This window comes from Mastacembelus armatus, chromosome 22 (assembly GCF_900324485.2).
Source record: "Mastacembelus armatus chromosome 22, fMasArm1.2, whole genome shotgun sequence".
Lineage (NCBI taxonomy): Eukaryota > Metazoa > Chordata > Actinopteri > Synbranchiformes > Mastacembelidae > Mastacembelus > Mastacembelus armatus.
Genome location: NC_046654.1, coordinates 5,384,719 through 5,399,799, shown reverse-complemented (window position 1 = coordinate 5,399,799; position 15,081 = coordinate 5,384,719). Strand labels below are relative to the sequence as shown.

Below are 15,081 nucleotides of genomic sequence, written 5' to 3'. Positions count from 1 at the left end.
CCCCCTCCTCCACATCCCTGCTCCTCACCGCCCCCCAGCCCCCCATGCCTTTGTGTGTGTGTATGTTTGCTGTGAAGCCGACTGCGTACCCGAAAACCGTGTGACGGATACCTTTCATATAGAATAAGCTTTTCTAGAGATTCAAATTGATCTCTCCTAGATTCTAGAGAAATGAGGAAAATCTGTAGGTGCAGATAAAGGCGAGGAACCGGGGGGACGCACGTGAATCTCTCACTTTATCTGAAGCCAGGAAATAGAAAGGAGAGAAACGCTGTACCAGCAAGTGCCGCAAATTGGACTTTCCACCATCAGCAACGCTCCACTCTCTCCTCTCCTCTTCTCTCTCTCGCCATCCCTGCTCCTCCTCTGTAGGTCTCCCCACTTACTCCCATCCAACCTCATTCTCCCAGTCTCCTTCAGTGATCCCAGAATAGGCTCACACCGGAGCGCTCTCTAAATACCCACAAGGGGGGTTTTGGATTTTTCGGGGTGACTTGGAAGAAGCTGGAGATGGATTAAAGGGACGGTGCACCGCAAAACTGGAGCAGCACGCACGACCGCGCCGGGGAGGAAGGGGGCGACGGGAGTCGGTGAATTCACGGAGCACCCGGGACAGAGGTGAGTGCTCAGGCTGCCCGGTACTATTGCAGCTCTCACCCCCGCATGCAGCCCCCAGCAACCTGCCGCTCCTCCTGGCACGAGCTGAGAGGCGAGCGAGGAAAAATCAGCACATGGTTTTCACGTTTCCATAATTGATGATCTCATGCGCAATCTGCTGATTTCTACTTGTGGTGGAGTAACATCCATATTAATATTCGCCTATATGTTTCTCCTCTGATAGGAACTAACTAAATGTGTAGTCTAAACACTGAGAAAACAGTCATTAAAGCAAAGTGCATGTTATGAAAACTGTTTCAGATCTTTTTTAATTCATATTGTTAGAATACATGTCATCTCACAATGATGTTTAAACTCCCCTCTTCATTATAAAGGCAGCAGAGTTAAGTTGGGCAAACCTTCCTCCATAAGGCCACAATATGGCCCTTTATGTCTCTCTGGCTGTTCAGGGCCCTGCAGTGGCTATGGCTTTGCACCAACCTTCTTAGTGACTGGATGGACGAGTGAATGGAAACAGGATGAGCTGTACTTTATGTTCATCACCATCAATTCATTTTCAAGTTCCTATTCTTATATACTGTCCTGAATGGTTTGCTTAATGTCACATGTACCTGTGATAAATAAGTGGATTAATAACTTATTTGACAAACTTTAAATTGATACTAATGATAGAAAATATCACTTAATGCTTATGTATGAAAAGAATCTATACATCATCTTAAGATGTTAATTAGATCCATGACAAACTCCAATTGATATTTCACAAAGAGTAAAGTCAAAGAGAGATCTGTGGGATAGAAAAATCATCTTCCCTCTCTTTGAATCATCTCATGGATCCTACAGTCACTAAGCTAGAGTGTGCTACAGTGTAGTACTGAAATGAACAGTCAATTAATTGATGAGAAAATTGATTACCCCTGGGAAGACTGTGTGAAATTGTGATGATGTTTTCACTACTAAATTTTCTAACAATTTATAAACAAAAAGAGAGAAAATATTCATTAGTGAGGAAAAATATAAGAAAAATTGAATTAAAAGAGCAGAGAAACCTAATGAATGGTTCCTACCAAAGTCACTGAATGGTCTGAGTATGAATATAATGAGGATAATAAGCTATGGCCTTCACCGTCACTAGATCTCAACCCTAGCTGAACATCTAGTAGACATCATTTTCAAATACCTTCATAAAAACACCAAATAAGAGAATGTTTTTAGAAGAAGGTTGAAAAATCTGCAGTAGCATGTAGAATTCTAGGAACAGTGACTGAAGCTGTTTGGAGACTTGTGGTTGCCCAAGATATTTTAAATTTGAGTTTCCTTTAACTTGCCATCCATCTGTATCGATTAGAGTATATGCATTAATGCCTCCAACACCCCCACCCTGCCCCTATGCTGGTGGTCACTGACTCTTGTATCTTCATCGCTGCCTGACAGATTGTTTCTGTCCACCTCAGGCTATACAACCCACCTTATTGTTGTGCGCATGCACACACAGATGAGATGTACACAAACTGCTAAAACTATAGTCTTCACAATTTTTGCAAGCACAAGCATACAGCAGCAGGCAATACAAACATTTTGCAGTCTCGCAAACACACGCACATATATATGATGTGCCCCGGAGGATAAATGCCAGTGTGATAGATAAACAGGCCCCTTTTTCTATTAAACACACTCATTCTGTGTGTGTCTTATGTGAGTTGGGGTGGGGGAAACTGGGAGACTGAGACCCAGGACCCAGCATCCTCCTAAGCTGCTCTCAGCTAAACTGGAATCCATCCATCCTAGTATCCTACCTCGTCTCAGATCCTCAACCTTACACCCACAACCCCCCTCTACCAACAGAAATACACATATACACACACAAACTTCACACTTTAATGCATTTTGTTATTTATCATCTCTTTTTTAAATATTTCTTCCTCCTTATGTCTTTGATCTCCATTTATCTTGTCCCTAGCTCTCTATTTTCCTCTCTCTCCTCTTGAATACATTTCTAGCAGTCATGGAAATTAGACTGTAGAATTCTTTGGTTTTCTGTGCCTTACGCCGCCTCAGGGTCAGGCCCTCTTATCTCAAAAAGAAAGGGATAGACAGAAACAGAGACTGAAAGAACGACAGATGCAAAAAAAAATAGAAGAGGCTGAAAGAGGTGTAAAGGAGGAGAAAGTGGTGAAGAGAAGAGAAAATGGAAAATGAGTGAAAAAGCAGAGACAGGGATTTGTTTTCAGATATACTGCAAAAAAACAACAGTGAGTAGAAGGCATAGAAAAGGTCAGTGTGAGTGGAAATAAGCAGACTTAAGCAAAAACTACATAAGACAATAAAATGGAGAGACAGAACTACAGAACTATGACTTGACAGCATATATGAGTTTCTTGAAGGGTAGTGTTTTTGGATTGGAGACTCAGATCAGCTGACTCAATGCTCATATTCAATCTGCTTTAAATTTGACCATTTTGTCAAATGAGATAAGCTGTAATTAGAAAGTTGTATATCTACAATCAATAGTGAGGGGACCAAACCTGTCCACCGAAACTCATTCCAAACAGTGTAAATCATTTTATTTGGGCTGTGATTCAAGGTTGTGCAGGTTTCATTGCATGCTTTATAGAAGGACACCCCTGAGGCTTTTGAGCAAAAGCTTATTCTCACTTTCATCTCATCGACCAGTATGCAATTTAGATTAAAAAGTCAATATTGACCCTGCATCAAGATATCACAAAAGCCTTAGTTGGATGCTGGCAGAAAGCAAGAGAAGGAAAACAGATGTGGATAAAGTGACGTAAGACTGGTAGGAAGAGAGAGGAGTAGATGAAAGATGATCGAGAAAGAACGATAAGCAAAATAGGACACAGATGTAGGTGGAAGAGGTAGAGACCGTAAGATGAGAAAGAAGGAGGGGAATAGGGAGAGGACACAGATACAGAGATGGAAGGACAATTAGAGATGGGGAGAAATAGGGAGCTATGAATATCAAACTGTGTTTTGGCCCTTGGCTCTTATTGCTCTCCAAGGCTTTTTGAAGGCCAGAAGTTTACCAGTGACAGGTGATGTCTCCATGTGAGCATCTCTGAATGTGTGGGAATGATGAGTTTTGGTGTATAAACATCCCTCTGTAGGTTTTAAACCCTCCATTTGAATGAGTTTTAAATCTTTTTGTCTTTGTAGATTTAACCATCAACTAACCTTCACGTTTCAGCGTATTAATGACCTAGTGTTTTTTATCTGAATGCATGCATATTTGCACATGAGTGTGGGTATTGAATGCGCATATGCAGATTTATAGGCCTAATCATTAAAGATGTCTGTGTATAAGGGTGTGCAAAAACTGATAATGCAGCGCATTACCAAGCAACACTATAGCAAAACTGTCTAACAGGGTCTCATTCTTCACACTAATGCATTTTAATTTGTGCAGTAAAACCATTCAGCCTTAACCAGCCTTTGGAAACTTTTTGAGCTTATGTATCATTCATCACAAAAGTCCAATCCTGGCAGAAGCATGAACATCTTGATTCCTTCAGAAATATTGATGGTGGAAATCCATGAAAGTGCTCACAACCCACCTCACCCCCCTTCTGACATCTCGCAATCTGTTATCCCAACAGGCTGTGACTGGTCCCACCCCAAGATGACATCCCCCAAAAACAAAGCCAAGAAGAAACCACCCAAAGACAGCATGACGCTGCTGCCATGCTTTTATTTTGTAGAGGTATGTGTGAATAGATTGGATGTATTGATGAATCAGCTTTTTCATATACCAGCACTTGGTCAGCACTTGAGTCATTACATTTACTGAATTCATTCGAATCACTTTTTATTGTTCACACTTACTACTAGGGAGAGTTTTGTGTTGCATCTGATTCTTATTTTTAAAACAGAGATTGATGATTTTTCACAGGCAAATATTAGTGTCATCACTTTCTTCTTTGCTATTGTGTGTATGTGTGTGTTTAAGGGTATGTAGTGGTTTTTATGGTGAGGAAATATTAAATGCTAGTCACTCTTTGCTTTGTCCTTGTGCGTGCGTGCGTGCGTGCGTGCGTGCGTGCGTGCGTGCGTGCGTGCGTGCGTGTGTGTGTGTGTGTGTGTGTGTGTGTGTGTGTGTGTGTGTGTGTGTTTATTTGTGTGTGCGCGCCTGTCTAGCTCCCCATTGTTCTGTCTTCCTTGGTGTCCCTGTACTTCCTGGAGCTGACAGATGTGTTGTCCCCGGCGATGGTGGGCTTCCGCTGCCATGATCGTGACCTGTCCATGCCCTACGTGGAGACAGGCGATGAACTCATCCCACTGTTGATGCTGTTGAGTTTGGCCTTCGCTGGTCCTGCAGCATCTGTAAGTTTATTAAACACATGAGGTCACTGATAGGAATTGACACAAGTCCTCTGAAAAATCACGGAATGTTTAATACCTCTGTTTTTGGGCAGATGTGCACTCACATCTCTGCATGTAGTTTGATCATATATTGAATAGTACTGTCAAAATAACAGAGTCCAGTTCATGGATGTCTGTGGGATCAAAATCTCTCACTAGTTATCCCCCAAGTGATATCGTATATCTCTAAAGACACGTAGTGGATCTTAAAGGGCCATAATGCATCTATATACAAATTCACAAATGAAGAAAAGAAGTGATATCAAACCAATAGACTTCCTATTGACATGATACCACAACAAAATGGAAAATGAGAAATAGAAAGAAATATGAGTATGAATGAATCTAGTAGTAGGAACTTGATCCAAGAGATAATCACTTGGGTTTCGGTTGGGTAAGCTCACTCTTTAGCATCCTTTAGCATGTCATTTTTACCATTGTATAATTTTAAGAGAAATTATTCCATTTAAGACTAATGACAAATAAAAGGTTATAGAGCAGTACATATTGCCTTAAAAAGCTAATTTACCCAGTGCAGCTACCTGCAATTACAAAGGAATCTTACCATTTGTATTGTATTTCTGGCCACCTTAGGAATAAAAATTTACTGTCAGCTATTCATTTAGCTCTCCTGTTATTGTAATCTGTAGCTCGTTAGATGTTTTGTTCTTTGCAAGCTTGTCACCAACACTGCTATTCAGTGCTGGGCAGTTATTCTGCAACTGGGCTTATCAGATGTTTTTTTTTTTCTTACTAACAACAGCTACCACTGCTGGAAACTGGACTAATGAGAGTAGAATGTGCCAGCGGTCAGAAAATGAAGCTAAAAAAATCCATGTAGCTGCAGATTTGAGTCATTATTTTCTGTGGTTTTTTTACATGTAGTCATTTACTGCAGTATTCATATAAAATATTTACACGTACAACTCTTTAAGATCTTCCCAGATTACATTCATTTGAAGAAAGTGTTATCACAAAGGATCAGTGATCATGCAGAAACATTTGTGTCCAAACAATCACACAAATATGCAGGTGTATGGCTTCTCAAATGCTCACAAGGCAAATTCAACCTTCCCACAGAAATGCAGAATCAGTGGACACACTGATGAATACACACCTGACATTCCAATACACACCATCAAATACCCCCACCCCCTCCTGGTCCACACACACGCGCACACACACACACACACACACATACACACACACACACACACTAATCCATCAGCAGTGGGGAAATGAGCAGACACATCTTTAGCACATCTATCACTCTGATTGGAAGTGATCACTATTCAATAGCACTGATAAAGCGAGCATTACCTGCACTCGCTCTCTGTAGCTCACTCTCTCTACAGATCACAAACACACATCTGGGTAGCTGACATTAATAACCATTTTCCTCTATCTTTTTTTTTTTGTTTGTTTTGTCTCTATCTTAATTTGTTCTTTCAGTGGTTTATCGTGTGGACTCTATGACAGAAAATAATATATTTCAAGATTGTGTTTCTTCCATTCTTTTCTTTACAATTTCTGTCTCGCTTTTTATCTACTTCTCTCCCATTATCTGTAGATAATGATGGGGGAAGGCCTGATGTACTGTATGCAATCCAAGCTCAAGACTTGTCCCAAGTCAGAGAGCAGCATTAACGCTGGAGGCTGCAGCTTCAACTCCTTCCTACGCAGAACTGTGCGCTTTGTCGGTATGTCTAACTTCCATATCTTTGGGGTTTTTTTTTTGAAAGTGGAGAAAGTAGTCAAGATTGCATTGTAATCGAAATGAACAGTTGTGAACAGGGTTAAGGATTTGCTCAAGAAACCTAGGGCAGGGCACAGTGCTGGTGTGGGGGCATCTTTCATAGTCTTATTAATCACATAGTTTGTCAAACAGCATTATTTTCACATAGATGCTTATCCAGCTGGATGCAGAGTGTACCTAAGTTAATTGGTATTTTGGCATTGCAACAGGCTCAAATATGTTTTCTCTGACAAATAGGTTTCAGTTCAGGTTCTTAGTAATTAGGAATAGAATGCTGTTGTTTTTAAGATGGAAATCAGACAAATTATTGTACTTACTGACTGAGCCCCCAACTTTATTTCACTTTTTAGAGTAGGGAAATAAGCTAATTGCATGCATTAAATGGAGGCTGAATTAAAATGAAATAGGCATGATATAATGCTCCATGGGAAATATCTCAAGGCAGCCTTTGTGCTTTGAAGTGAAAAGAGCAATTAATTCACCTTGCCAAATTTCACTGTCTGCAGAAAAGCTTCCTAATGCAACAAACTGAAGGCTGGCAGTGTAACTTCAGGTTGTTGGACCAAATTCGACCCTGTTTTTGACTGCAGGTGTTCATAAATGTACACTTTAGTATAAGGAAACCACCAGGGCCTTTTAGTGTGTTTACCAAGGCTCCCGTACCATCTCGTGTTACCTCTGTCTCCCTCAGGTGTTCATGTATTCGGTCTCCTGGCAACAGCCCTGGTGACAGATGTCATCCAGTTAGCTACTGGTTACCACGCCCCTTTCTTTCTCACTGTCTGCCAGCCCAATTACACAGCCCCCGGAGTGTCATGTGACAACAATGCCTACATCACACAAGACATTTGTATGGGGAAAGACCAGTATGCCATCATGTCAGCTCGGTAAGACATGCAAAATCCAGATTTACATCTCAGTAGAAAACATATGAAGATGCATATATATATATATCTATATATATATTATATATATTTCACTAAGGTGCTGGTATCACTTGAGGCAGCTTGGCTTAATAATTTATGCCCAGAACCATTCATATATATATACACACACCTCAGGGGCTCTGCCTTATACAAACATAGGTTTTATCGCAGAACATTTTGAGCTACATTTTACTACACATTGCTATACATTACTATTTTACAGCAGTGTATACAAACTACAAGACAAGAAGTCAACAATAGGGTTACACAAGATAATTAGTGAAATTGTTCTTATTACAGTTTGTAAAATGATGCATCATTTGCGTATTAATAAACTGCTTCTTAGTAAAGTTAAGTGTTTGTTTGGACAAGACTACCAGTGCCCTTACAGATTATCACTGTCAAGTGCACTTGTCGGTATAACAGCTGAGTTTGACTTTTGCCGAGACCTTTTAGCTGTAAAATGTGAAACAAACAAACAAGCTGCAGCGTGTGGGTATTAGACAGGCATAATAAACACATACAGACAGCAGAGATTACAGCTAAATATAGCTGATACAGGCATAATCCTAGAAGTATTAATGCTCATGTTTGTACTGCTATTCTTGTGAGGACTCACATTGATAATAATGCATCCCCTAGTTCTAAGCCATAGACTTAAATGAATAGTTTGGCACTTTGGATGATTTGCTTATTAATTTTCTGGCATAGAGAAAAGAAAAGCAAGAAAAAGCATATCATATTCACACTGTACATGTGTGTTATATGTACACCTGCACCCAGCAGTTTGTTAATCTGGATAGAAAGAACTGGCCATGTGTACGAGGCTTTATGCCCTGGACTTTATGATTTGGGAGCTGTTGTTATACAGTCATAATTTTTCTCACGTTTTTTTTCATGTACTTAAAAATGGCCAGGCTGTAAACGTACCAGTCTCTGTGCTAAACTAACTTATATTTAAGAGATGGATGAGGATGTTATCAATCTTTCATTCTCAGGTTAAACCCTGAAAGGTGTTGTGACATAAGGATAAACACACTTACATACTCACACAACTGCTTTAACATGGCATGTTTCTCAAAAGGCAAATTAAGTGAGATTTATGTTTCAGTTTTCTGAACTCTTGTGGCTTTGACCTCCACCCACGCACTTACACTCCCTTAATGTTCCCACTGTTGCCCCATGGTGTTCTGTTTGTCTTTATTAATAATCATATCCAAGGACACACACTCGATTTGACAAACACACAGTGGAGGTAGGCAAACAGGTTTTAATGACAAACACAAAGATCACAAATAAGAGTAGCTGTGACAGTTTTATTTAAGTGTATTCATGATGCAGTAAATAAACTCATAATTGACACAACTTTTTATGACAACATGAATCTCCTACCACTCTTCCCCATTCTCCTTTCAGGAAAACATTTCCATCTCAGCATGCAACGCTCTCTGGCTTCGCTGCTGTCTATATCTCCGTAAGCACTTCCTGTTTCTTATTTGCCTCCTGTGTCTATGGACCAGGAGTATGTTGTATTTGCATCATATACGGTTGCATAATGCTTATGTGGTTTCATGATTTTAATATGCTTCTGAATATGGGTGTGGTTTATTGGTTGTAGATTTCTCATCTATTCTATTTTCTAATGTATGTAGGTTACCTTTAGCGTAGTAACCAGTGAAACCAGTTTACTGTTTTTCTCATGGAGATTTTCTTTATCGTTCTCTGTTTAAATATTCCAGCTGCTGCTCTTATTATTAGCACATAAGCTGCTGGCAGCATAAAATTTGTTCCTGTAGATGAGAAGATTTTTGCTGGGATGAAATTAGCATCATTTCATAAATAAATCACTGTTGCATTACACTGCTTACTGAAAAATATCACTTCTGCAGCCTGTCCTCAGGCCAGAGAAGCATTTAATCTGACAGTGAATGTATTATTTGAGGTCAGATTTCAGTGTTACTTCCTACTGTAATGTGTAGCTTTCTGCCATTCTCCAGTCCAGTGCTGACAGCAGCAGCATGTGAACTGTACAGCAAAGCTTTACTGTCATTTTTCCACAAGATAACACACACACACACATGCACACACACACACACACTTCCTCACCATATATATGTTGAGCTACAGCCAATATCAATGCTGCCTCTCTGAGCCCAGTGTGTGCTCGTTAAAGCTTAGTAGACAGATTTGAAATGAGGGAGAACAGAGAAAAGGAGAGGAAAAGGAAATCATTTGTTAGAGTCTAATAATCTTTACAAATTACAATTAAATTTGATCAATTTCACAACTTTTTTTTTTTTTAGAAATTTACTGAAAGTAGGCAAGTAAGGCAGAGTATTTCACAAAGAAGACACTTTACAAGTAATGAGTAATATTGAATTGCGCTGAAAAAAGTTGCAGCGTCACCCTGCTGACAGGTTTTCCTCCCGCTTGCTTCAAGAAAAGTCTGATTTTTATGCTTAGTACAAGATGGACAAGCTTGTTAAAATGTACATTTTTGCAAAGCCTGCTTTTCTGTCACTCAGCTGTCCTCTACTTTATGTAATCGAAACATGGTTTGCATGCAATGAATGTGAATGTAACTGTAAGTATATTCTTTTTCCCTTCCTCTGTCTCCTGTTCTCACTCCTCCATTCTGTTTTCCCGTCAAATAATATTCATGTTAATGACCCAATTAACCTCATATGCAGACTAAATGGGAAAACAGCCTATCAAGGTGCTGATATTTTCATTCAGAAATTTTTTGGAAAAAGCAAAAGCTTATTTGCTCACTTGAGAGTTAAATTAGAAAGCTGATGTCGCTCTCATATCTGTTAAATATGAAATCTAAGACCAGCAGCTGCTTAGCTTAAAATAAAGACTGGGAGCAGGGAAATCTAACTCAATCCAAAAATTACAAAACCCATCAAAATCACTGCCTCAAAGGCTCACTCAATAACACACTATATCTTGGTTGTTGGCTGCTTGGAGTCTTTCTATCACTGTACATCACGGTTACCAGGATTTAAGTAGAAACTTCAGGAAGTCATTGAACTGCACCAATTAATAGCCCAGATTGCAACCTGCCCTTTTCCCATGTCAGTTTATGTGCAAAAAAAAGGTGCTGGTCAGAGGATTTATTGTATTTTTTCAAACAGGCCATGTGGTTGGCCTGGTTTCCTCCTGCTTCCTGTCTTTATGCTAATCTAAGCTGTTCTCTGACCATAGCCCGATGTTTACTTTATAAACATGAGAGTATAATCGAAATTCTAAGTACTCTGAAAAATGACACAGTTAATTTGAGAGCAAAATATGGGATGTGTAGGATGACATTTACAATATATTTACTTCACCCTTTAAACTGTAATTGTCTTTGTGCAATGTAGGTGAAACTTTTGCTGCAGTTTGTGACAATGCTAAAATGATGTCATGCTGAATTTATATTTATGTCTGTCTCCTCAGATGTATTTTAATGCCAGCATCAGTAGCACGACCAAGCTACTGAAGCCACTCCTTGTGTTTGCTTTCTGCATGGCGGCGGGCCTTGCTGGGCTGACACAGATAACTCAGCACCGCAGTCACCCTATAGACGTCTACGTGGGATACCTCATCGGAGCCGGCATTGGCGTTTACCTGGTCAGTTAAACAAAGTGTATAACAAGCATAGCAACAGATTGATCAGCATTATCAAGCTGTGTGCTAAAATATGTAGGCAAATAAGTTGAAGACCTTATTTTGCATGTTTCCCACAATTGTAGAATAATGAAAATCTATTTGCTGTAAGAGATTTGATCAAGTAAAATTTGTCCTCAACTGGATGTCCTATTTCAGGCTTTAGTTTGGCAAATGTGTTTTGCACCAATGTTTGTACACATCTATAGGATTTGATTTGTCCCCTGAGAGTAGTTAACAGCCATTCACCGTGAGAATGACAGACTATACATACAATTTTTATTATATAAAGCGCTTTAGTGACTGAATTGTCTCATTGTATTATTCTAAGACTATCAAATGCTACTTTTTTTCCTCACCTTTCCTCTCTGTGTGGCTTCCATACTTTTCTCTCCCAGCAGTTTTTGGCAGGCTATAAATAGCCTTTTCTATTACAGAGGGCGGAGAGAGAATGAATAATCCAATAAGAATCCTCTGGAACAATTTCACAGTTCATTTTAAGAAAACTTGTCGTTGCCATTTTCCACGGTTCCCCCCTCCTCTCACTTTCTTTCTGTCTCGTCTTTCACTTTTTAAGAGGGGGAGCATTTCCCTCTGTCATTAAAGGATGAATTCTGAGAAATGGGGAAGAAAGAGATTCATGCTGACCTCAGACTAAAGAAAAGGAAGAAGGACAGTTGCATATTCATTTAATTGCTTCCTATTAATATGAATATCAATTTTTTTCCCTCCCAAGGATTAAAGAAAATACATTTTCACACTTCAGTCTTTTTTTAACATCCTGGGTACTTCTATCTTCTCATTTATTTCTCCACATCCCTCCCTCTCTCCTTCTGTGCCCTGTTAGGCTGTGTATGCAGTGGGAAACTTTAAAGCATCAGAAGAAGATGCTTCCTCTTTACAGGGGTTGACCCCAGCTCAGCAAAAGGACAGCCTGAGGGTGCTGAGCCAGCGCAGTCATGACTCCCTGTACAGGAAGACTCCCAGGGTGTCGGAGAGCAGAGAGGAGCTGGGCGCAGGTCTGGGGTCTGGGGCCCGCAGTAAGGTGAGGAGGGAGAAGGCATCCCTGGCCTCCCTCAAACGAGCAAGCGCTGATGTGGAGCTTCTGGCAACACGAGGTCCCATGGGCAAGGAAACCATGGTAACCTTCAGCAACACCTTGCCCCGAGTTGCAAATGGCAACAGCCCCATCTCCCCCTCAGAGGAGCCTGTTACCACACAGCGCCACATGACCTTCCACGTGCCCTTTGACCCGCAGAGGTCTCGGCAGCTGGTGTCAGAGTGGAAGCAGCGTTCACTGGAGCTCCGCAGCCAGAGCTCACGAGACAAGGAGGAGGGAACGGATGAGAGAAATGGAGGAGAAGAAGTGGGAGCAGCAGCAGCAGCAGGAGAAGAAGGAGACCAAGGCATGCCTTCCTCTCTTTATCCCACAGTGCAAGCCAACAAGGGAACTGCCACACCAACTGCATCCAGGATGGTAGTGGCACCCCCACTAGTTCACATCCCTGAGGAGGCTACTAGGCCACCACCTGTCTCTCCCAAGAGTGCTAAAACCCGTGCCAAGTGGCTGTCACTCACTGAGGGAGGAGGGGTGAAGGAGCCGGGAACAGGGCCCATTGCAGTGTCAACTCCCCGTGTGCCCAACATGCAGCCCAATCAACTGCCAAGCCAGCAAAGCATCGTTCAGGTGAGGTCAAAATTAGAAAATGTATACTAATATTATTACTATTACTATATACTCATAAAAACTTTATTTTGTGCACTAATTTTTCCCAGTTTAATTTCTGGTGGCACAAAGCCAGTTCAGAAATATATAGTTCAGACGGGAGAAGATGTAACTGCTGCCAGACTCTGTGTACGCCAAACACCTCTGATTTATTATGTTGGTAAAATCAAAACAGAACAACATGGGTGGAGGCAATTTCACTGATTAGTTTTCAATATAAAATACTTGCACAAGGGTTCAAACACTACTTATAATTGAAGGTAAATCTTATTAAAATGTCCTTGATGAATATTATATATGTTACTAGTACACTTTTCAGTTTTGGCTGTAATAAAAGTCCTTGATCTCTTGGATCACATTGCCACATTGTGCAACAGTTTTATGATTTAGATGTTCGCTGCTTACTGATATGATTTTCCTGCAGGTGATAGCTGTGTCTAAGCACCAGGGTCATGGGCCCATCACCTCATCCACTAAAACATTGGAGGGTGGCTCATCCTCTGGTGGAGGATCCAACTGCTCTGAGTCTCCCTATTATCGGATCCAGTCCGATCGAGACAGCTGCACTGGCAGCAACCCCGGAAGCATTGCCGGAAGTGGGAGCATTGTCACGATCGATGCTCATGCCCCTCATCATCCAGTGGTGCGTGTGTCGGCCACTAACGGAAAGCCATGGGAGTGGAGAAACACAATCAGCGGTAACATGATGACCTCTGACACAGCGGGGGAGAAACACCGCGCGGCACTGCAGCGACAGGACAATGTCAGTCACTACCGGGATTACCGGACACTCCCAGTGAAAACAGACTCTCTCTGCTCCTCCTCAGCCAGCGGCAGCACAGAGGGAGGAGCAGAGCTGCCTCCCCCACCTCTCCCCACCTCCTCCTCCCCTCTGCCTCCCCCACCTCTCCCTAGTTCCTCCTCCCCTTTGCCTCCACCACCCCAATTGTCATCATCCCCACTTCCACCACCACCTCCTCACTCATCTTCCCCACTGCCGCCCCCTCCGCACCCAAGCTCTTCCCCAATGCCTCCTCTTCTCCCTCAACCTACCTCCTGCCATATGCCTCCACCTCCTCACCCATCCTCTCAGATGTCCTCACCTCCTCACCCATCTTCCTCTCAAATGCCCCCACCTCCTCACCTATCAACCTGTCAAATGCCTCTACCACATCACCCCTCTTCCACCATGCTGCCTCCTCCTCATCCATCCTGCTCCAGCATTCTTCCCCCTCCGCCCCACCCCGACTTACTGATGGACAGCCACAGTCAGGCGCTGTCCCGCTCCTCCACCCTGCCTCGTCAGCCTTCCGTCTCAGCCCGCAGCCATGCTGAGCAGGAGCACTACTACAAGGCCATGCAGAATGAGAGGATGTTATAGTAAAGGCGAAAGAATGGACATCATTGTGATAGCAATGATTGTACTTTTTTAAAATACTTAGCTGAAAGAGACAATGAAACAAAGTAGGTTGTGGCAGGTGAATAAATAGGTATGACTTGTAAAAATGACAAACAGATTTTGAAGCACTGAACTCAGAACAACATCTTTAGTCAAAACACTGGAAGCTTAGAGGCAGCAGAGTGGAGGTCTATGGAGAGGTCTGGCAGCTCACACAGTCAGCAGGGGATCTGGTTTTTCCCTGCTGGGGCTGCCTAACACTGGCTCTGTGGCCCTGAAGAAAGGGGGAGTTGAGGAGCACGGGATGCAGGAATAAAGTCCCTAGTTCATTCAGAACACACATTATCTGTGTTTCTTTAAGACAGTCAAAGAAAGAATAGAAGAGGCTGCAGCTGAGAGAGAGATATCACAATCCATGGTCTGGGATTTGCTAAATCAGGTTTCCCTTGAGAGGGGGGATAAGAAGGCGAAAACAAAACAACTACAGGCAATACTAGCTCTCCATAAAATAGCACAGCTGTTTGAGGATACCAACATTTACACACAGAGAATTTGCTCTTATAACCAGCTGAGAAATTCATTCTTTGCCCAAAAGCTATGAATAAAAGTAAGAATGCAGGAATGTCAGGAT

General features: G+C 41.7%; 1 protein-coding gene across 1 annotated transcript; it reads left to right on the top strand.

Annotated features, from left to right (window-relative positions):
- The first annotated feature begins 528 nt into the window (after positions 1 to 528).
- On the top strand, positions 529 to 14,625 carry plppr3a (phospholipid phosphatase related 3a). Its single transcript, XM_026305046.1, has 9 exons — positions 529 to 618; positions 4,230 to 4,333; positions 4,768 to 4,953; positions 6,563 to 6,692; positions 7,440 to 7,635; positions 9,091 to 9,148; positions 11,116 to 11,289; positions 12,173 to 13,012; positions 13,476 to 14,625. Exons 2-9 carry the CDS (start codon positions 4,253 to 4,255, stop codon positions 14,430 to 14,432), a joined length of 2,622 nt encoding a protein of 873 aa, XP_026160831.1. The 5' UTR covers positions 529 to 618; positions 4,230 to 4,252; the 3' UTR covers positions 14,433 to 14,625.
- The last annotated feature ends 456 nt before the right edge of the window (positions 14,626 to 15,081 follow it).